Source organism: Priapulus caudatus, unplaced genomic scaffold, assembly GCF_000485595.1.
Source record: "Priapulus caudatus unplaced genomic scaffold, Priapulus_caudatus-5.0.1 Scaffold75, whole genome shotgun sequence".
In the NCBI taxonomy this organism is placed as follows: domain Eukaryota; kingdom Metazoa; phylum Priapulida; class Priapulimorpha; order Priapulimorphida; family Priapulidae; genus Priapulus; species Priapulus caudatus.
The window spans coordinates 851,380-858,984 of record NW_014577136.1 but is presented as its reverse complement, the minus strand read 5'-3'; the positions used below and the strand labels follow the sequence as shown (position 1 = coordinate 858,984).

At 45.9% G+C, this 7,605-nt stretch overlaps 1 protein-coding gene across 1 annotated transcript; it reads left to right on the top strand.

The window, feature by feature from the left end:
* Positions 1-905: 905 nt before the first annotated feature.
* On the top strand, positions 906-7,605 carry LOC106821482 (THO complex subunit 5 homolog). Its single transcript, XM_014826308.1, has 9 exons — positions 906-1,098; positions 3,608-3,766; positions 4,146-4,259; positions 4,702-4,799; positions 5,121-5,267; positions 5,697-5,811; positions 6,161-6,293; positions 6,763-6,881; positions 7,543-7,605. Exons 1-9 carry the CDS (start codon positions 988-990, stop codon positions 7,603-7,605), a joined length of 1,059 nt encoding a protein of 352 aa, XP_014681794.1. The 5' UTR covers positions 906-987.

Below are 7,605 nucleotides of genomic sequence, written 5' to 3'. Positions count from 1 at the left end.
GTGTGTGTGTGTGTGTGTGTTGTTGTGTGTGTGTGTGTGTGTGTGTGTGTGTGTGTGTGTGTGTGTGTGTGTGTGTGTGTGTGTGTGTGTGTGTGTGTGTGTGTGTGTGTGCCGAAGACCCCCAAAGCAATCCCGTGTGACGTTATCCAGTTTATGCAATCCCATTAATCGATATTACATTCATAGAGCATCGCAGCGACCACGCACCTGTACCTACGCGTCAAAGCGCCGTATAGCATTATAGCCGTACAGATCTCACTGCTAGCCTTTTCTAGAATTCGTAATTATTTTGAATGGTTACTGACTGATGGGGTCACGTCTCAGAAACCTTTTAAGTTAATGTTAAAGTCGACGCGGACGACAAAAGTCCATCCTTCCGATGAGCTATTTACGGGTTGCAAGAACGTCGCCAAAGATATAAAAAAAATCCGCCGGTTAAAGAACGAAATTTCGTCTTGTCGATCGTTCGTTTTGTCATAAACTTGCCGTTACACGCGCAAAAAAGCGCGAAACACTCGTGGCCATGTCAAACATGACGGATGTCGCGGCCATATTAGTGAGCCATCACTACATCGCTATATTACCATATTGGTGGTTTTGAACTCGGCGTTTAATCTGAAATGCTATATCGTAAACCTATTTGAAATTGCAGGTTTTTTCTTCTCATAACACTATCTCTTCTCTCTTTCCNAATGGACAAGGGAGGCAAGGGGAAGGACGGGAGGGAAGGAAGTAGGTGTTTTGCACCACACAGGCTAAGACGCTCTCCTAATTATAAACACAAGTCTACTGATAATAATTTATTATATAACTCTATGCTGAGATACCCCTTAACAATAAAAATATAACTCCTTACTAATAGAAACTTCTTTGACGTTCGGCAGGTGGCGCTGCATGACACTGAATGCGTCTCCGCTACGCATGGAGAGAGAAACGTATTACTATTAGTTGTTATTCATGTACTTTAGGTGTTTTTAGAAACTAAAGATGTCGTCTGGAACAGCAAATATATCCATAAAGAAACGTAGAAAACCGAGAGAAGGAAAGGAAGTGGTACGTGATGCAAGAGAGACGATTATGCAGACAAAGAAGGCGAAGGTGTGAATAAGCATGTGTAGCTCCTAGCTCCAAGAAACGGTATTGCTAGGGTTAGGAGATTCTACTTATTAGCTCTAGTAACTACCTATACTATAGCCCACGTACGGTTGCCGCTGTACGCGGGCTATAGTTACTAGAGCTAAGGAGATTCAAGATAGACAATCGGTCGCACAGCCTGGTCGGGCTAGGGAATGGGGTGCCGGATGAACCAAGATTTCAAACGTAAATAGGCCCTAGCGTGTGTACACCGATCGTACACCACAATGTGAATGTATGTTTCCAAAATCCACATAATATACAAATTCCAACGTCTAGCAAGCAGCAATGGGCATCTTTCTTTGGAAATAGTTTGTTTGTGGTGTTAATATGGTCATCAAGGTGCAATTCGCCGATTGTAAGGCGCTACAGTACAGTACTCCATTTAAAATCGACCTTGGCATTTGAAAACAAAAACATGATTCTGAGCTCCTACCTAATGGCTAATGCCTGCAGTTCACACAGACAATGTAGCTGTTTAACCGTACTTAATCGTAATAATAAAGTCATATTAAAAATAACTCTGAGGCTATTTCCTAAATGCCCGGCAGTCCCTAACCCTAACCCTAACCCTAACCCTTGTTTACTTGAGATAACGCTGAAAATTAAAAACTGGCGGGCATTTAGGAAATCGAAGACCGTTCCCGGCAGCCGTCAGATATATGTAGGCTGCCGGGCATATAGCCACTTCGAATAATAAAGTCATATTAAAAATAAACCCAAGTTGTATTTAGTACTAGTAACGTTTACGTACTATATTTTGCCTCATGAATAATAACTCCACGTGATTGCCCAGGGGTCGAAATTAGCGGTATCCCGATATCCGCGGGATAGTAGATTCTTGTGTTGGATACCAGATTTCAATGCTTGGTGTCCTGCCGGAATAGTAAAAAAAATTGTCAAAATCGGGATAGTGGTTAGTGAGCATATTTGCAAGCGCAAGCGAGGCCGATGTTGATCATAAATCTGATGTGTATACACTATACATTGTATCAAGCGAACCAGACAATGCGTCTAGACAATACGTCTGCAGTGTACTTGTCTGTGCATATCTGGGAATCTGTTTTCATGTTTTTAGCTCATCTGACAGTGACATAGTCAGATGCAGCTTGTAGAATCGCATGATCGTCCGTGCGTCCGTCCGTCAACCATTGGGCACAAATCTTAACGCTCGACCGTAACAGTCACGATACTTCGGATGTGGGGGGGGGTAGTATCCAAAACGAGTTGGATTCGACAGCTGGGAGCAAAGGTCAAAGTCAAAGTGTAAAGAAGGGAACATTCACTCCTTAAACTTAAGTATAAGGGAGAAATGCAGATGGCGCACCAACTAAACGCTCGACCGTACGCTCGTGATATTCGGTGTATATGGGGCATCCATGGTAGAAAAGCCATCACTTGGCGAATTGGAGGTCAGCGAGTCAAAGGTCGTGGGCACCAGCAGATTTAGACATTTTCTGAGAGACTTGGTCTGACTGGAGCGTTGAAAAACTTTTTTGTTCAAGGCGGTGACTAGCAGTTTTTAGGCTTTTATTGAAAAGGACCATGAAATGCTCCCTAATCTGCTGACAATCGAAGAGTAAAGTGTCCGATAACGTTTTGACCCTCAAGATGGAGGTTAAGCTTGGGATTGTTGACTGTCTGTTAGAGAAGAATTTGACTGCCGGGTTGCTAGTAGAATCTATACATGGCTGGATGTAGAGGCTACAAGTCACAGGAAATTTCAAAACGCTAACATTTGGTTAAAGAAGGTGATGTTCGCTTAAATCTGTAATTTCGTATGTCATTCTGTACTGTCAGTATGTTACACATGTAACGTATGCCACTGCCGATTGGCTGCTGCAGTGCATGTTTGTGCAGGTTTTTGCCTGCCTTAATTTTACAGGTGGCAGCCTCCTCTATTGCAATTTGCAGCCTGTAGGCTGCGTAAGGAAATGGATGAGTGCTTACCATAATTCTGTCTTGCAAATAGTTGTTGCTACTTAACTTATGATGGGAGCTTCATGCTTTAATCTGAAAACACGTTAAACAGGACGTCGGCCATCTCCGTGCAACTTTCATAACGATCCCAACGACATCTTTTGAAAGGTTCCTGATACGAATCCTGTTGGCATCCATTGTTCGGCGTGTATTGTGAAGCACATTAGGACTAGCAGTTACAGAAGTCCGCCACCACTCCCACCACTAGATCGACGCAGTAGACGTTAGATGAGCGCGTGTCGCTCTGCGGCAGCTGCTGTTATATTAATAATTACATTACATATTTAATTTTTAAATGCTATTATGGCATATTTCAAAGATTTGAATGGATACCAACATTGTTGAAATTACTATCCAAAAAAATGACGTACAGATGCTTGGGGGTATAACCAGATTCAATACCTGGTATCCCGAATGGATACCATAATAAAAATCTAATTTCGACCCCTGGTGCTGTTAGCATACTATTCTGTTCTGTCATCGTTTGCATCAGGTGGATGAGATACTGGAGAATCCGCTGACATGGGAGGATGAGGACGCCAGCGCTAGGGACCCGGCGCAAGACGCCGAGGTTCACAGCGAGACCTGCCAGGAGATACGCCACCTGCTGGCGAGAATCCACAAGTTGCGGCAGGCCGGGAGCTCGACCGACGTACGTCTCGTCGCGCGCCCGCGGTCTCGAAAATACGTGAATAAGAAATTCCGTCAGACGTGTTCGCAACAGATTCTTGCTGGTGGTGATGGCAATGGGGTGATATCGAACGCGAATTTGCATATTGGCATATACGAAGTCGGTCACGCAGTTTCACTATATTACTCTTGATCAGACTAATTAATGTAATTAACTGTCTGTTAAGCATGATACTTAAATTAGTCCATAAGAGATATCGCATGCGTAATCAATCGAATCCGGTTTTAAATATTGCCGTACGGAACCGCGCGTTGACACGCGCAAACGACACGGTTTTTTCGGGTGCCGCTTGCAACTTTAAGACGCGCGGACACTGACGTTCACGTTGCCGTGACGACAGGACGAAGCGCTGCAGGAGGACAAGATTCAGCTCGCTCTGCTTGGCATCAACCTGAAGAAGCTGAACCGTCTTGGGCAGATCCGCTGCCGCATCTCCCGCGAATCCACGAGTGAGGTGAGTGACCGGGGAGCCATCGTCCCTGCTGCTGTCATCGTTGCCATGACACGTCCGGTAGAGGCCTAATCTTAGAGAAGGGTAGCGTTCGTTAAAGAATTCTTATGATTTTTTTAAGTTTGAATTTCTAAGTGAGTATGCATTTGTGTGCGTGTGTGTGTGTGTAAGAATGCATGCTTGCATTTCTGTCTGTGCGTGCGGATGTGTGTGTGTGTGCGTGCGTGCGTGCGTGCGTGCGTGTGTGCGTTCATTCGTGCAAGCGTGAGTATTGGTGCAAGCATGTGTGCATGCATGCATGTATAAGTATGCACACTTGCATGTCTGTGCATGCAGGCACGTATGCGTGCGCTTGCGTGTTCACATGCTCATGCTCACCTTCGAGCTTGCAGACGACAGAAATAATCGCGAGGTTTCTCTCTCTGTCTCTGTGTGCGATCCGTAGGCAAAGTACAGAGTAGACAGCCTGCACCTGCAGCTGCAGAACCTTCTCTATGAGCTGATGCACCTACAGAAAGAAATCACCAAGTGTCTGCAATTCAAGTAAGTGGCTCCACCTTCACGACGACGTCCTGCGCGTTGTTTACGCCATTATTACTCGTTACTCGTTATTACCCGTTGCTCGTTATTACCCATTGCTCGTTATTACTCGTTACTCGTTATTACTCATTACTCGTTATTACTCGTTACTCGTTATTACTCGTTATTACTCGTTACTCTTTATTACTCTTTACTCGTTATTACCCGTTGCTCGTTATTACTCATTACTCGTTATTACCCGTTGCTCGTTATTACTCCACATGATTCGCTTCGACCGCAGAGAGATCCGCTTGCGCGTCACTGCTCTCTTGTTTTTTGTCGCAGGTCGGCGGACGAGGAAATCGACATTGTTCCCGTTGACGAGTTCTACGTGGAGGCGCCACCGTCCATCTCGCGCCCAGACGTGACAAAGTCAGACAAGCATCAGCAGTACCTCTCCCGGCTGGAGTGGGAGAGGGAGCAGCGGCGTCGGTGAGTGCGCTCGCGCCGCGCGTGGGGCGATAGGGGGCGCCGGCGTGACACAGTGATCCCGCACTGAGGTGATAGGGGGCGCTGACATTGTGAACCGCTCTCCGTGCGGGGCCGATAGGGGGCGGTGGAGTTGATGTGTGGTCTCGTGCTGAGGTGATAGGGGGCGCTAGCATTTGTGTGTGTTCTCATGCTGGGGCGATAGGGGGCGCTGGGATCGATGGGTGTTCTCTTGCTAGAGTTGTAGAGGGTGCTGGCATCAGGAAGCATTCTAATGCTAGAGGATAGAGGAGGTCCCTCGAGTGATAGAGGAGGTTCCTCTAGTGATAGAGGAGGTTCCTCTAGTGATAGAGGAGGTTCCTCTAGTGATAGAGGAGGTTCCTCTAGTGATAGAGGGAACAGCAATCTCACGTCGTGTTTGCTGCGTTGCAGGCTGGCAGAGAACTGTAAGGAGATAAAGGCCACCAAGGAGGAGACCGCAAGGCAAATTCAGGAGAAGCAGGCCCAGCTGGACAGCCTGCTGCCCAGGTTCAAGGCCATACTCAAGGTACGATCTGTTGATGTCTTCTGACGATCGAAGGCGACCAAACCGCGGAGTAGCTAGCAGTGAAACCGTGGTGTAGAGTATCTAGTAACTAACTAGTGGACAAGTTGTAAATTTGCTAAATTGCATTGGTTAATGATGCAACTTGTACACATGCGTTTGGTTAATTAGAAATTTTAGAGCATCAAGGCAAGATGGAGGACCCCAAGAACAGTATTTCCTTCAAAAAAAAGTTTGCAAGCCCTCAAACGCGTACATACTTAAGCTGGATGTTATGGGAACGGCACAGTGTAAAACTAGGTAGGGCAGCCACGGATTTTGCAAGGTTGCCATGGCTACCGTGATGTTGCAGGCGACGCAGCCGATACAGGAATCTCTCGGCATGCGTCTGGATGAGAAGAGGCAGCAGCAGGAGACCGCGCGCTACCTGCCGTCCCCGCTCTACATTCTCTATGTGCAGGCGGACGCCTACAGAGAGGCATGCGGTGAGTCGCACCTGTTCCTAGCTTACTGGTTCCTCCCAGCCCTGCCTCGAGTGCTCCCGACTCTGCCTTTATTGCTTATCTCTTACTTTATTGCTCTGGGGTGTGCCTTAGTCACTTCTGGATGTGCCTTTCTCACCCATGGATGTGCCTTGGCCAATCCCGGCTCTGCGTTTGTTGCTACTGGCTGTGTATTGGTGGACTCTTGACTGTGCCTTAGATGCTCCCAGGTTCACGGTCAATCTCTCCTTACTCTTCCGACATGTTTTGGCTTGCTCTTTAATTCATCCTGGTTATTTTATTTTGTCGATCATAGTTTTTTCTGCTTAGGAAATAACCCTGTAATTACCAATACCTGTAAAAAAAAATTTACCTGTTCTCGCAAGATGAAATCATAGTTTCCTACTTCGTTTCGCGAGGTATTTTGTTCGGTCCCGCTTTGCAACGTGTCGCGTTGTTGTCGTGCGTACAGATGAGAAGTTGTGCGTGACGGTGGAGGGAATCATGGAGGAGGTGAGGTCCTTCCAGGACGACAGAGAAGACTTTGACGAAGACAGCGCAGAGTCCGACCAGGAGGAGGCCCAGGCAGAGGTAACTACATTCCCTTTTCTTCGCTCTCCCGAGATTCCCATTTTTTTACATTAAAAGTAAGAACTAACAGGACTAAACATATCGTCAAATTCTTACCTGATAAGATTGATTCTCAACTAGTTAAAAATCCAAAAAACCTGGACGATTTGATATTAATGTTCCCAACATTAATTGCTTGCTATGGGCTATGTATGAGTCACGAGCGTATGTTCACATAGTGTACATAATATAGTAAAACAGGAATATTAGGCAGCAAAATTTAACCAAAAAGTGCAACAGAAATTACTTATATTTTGTGAAAAAGAGTGGATAATATTTTTTTAATTTTATAGCTATTTACGGTGACGTAATCACTTTAAACGAGGTGTCCAATAAACGTGGTGTGACGGTGGAGAGATGGTTTTGAGGCTGATCGACAACGAGATGCGGACAATACGCTTTCTCGTATTTTTGCTGTCAGATTCGTTAGGCGTCAGCGTTAGGGTTAGAGTCAGGTTTTTAGGTTAGGATTTGGTTAGGTCGTTAGCGTTAGGGTTTAGGGTTAGGGTCAGGTTTGTTAGGGTTAGGGTAGGTTTAGAGGGTAAGTGTTAGGTTTAGGCGTTAAGGTCATGTTGTTAGGCATTAGATGTAATGTGCCTCTGTTCGCCGTTCGTTTTCGTAGAAACGTCACAGAAGTAAGAGTCGGATGAGCAAACTCGCCGACGAAGCAAGAAGAAGCTGCTGA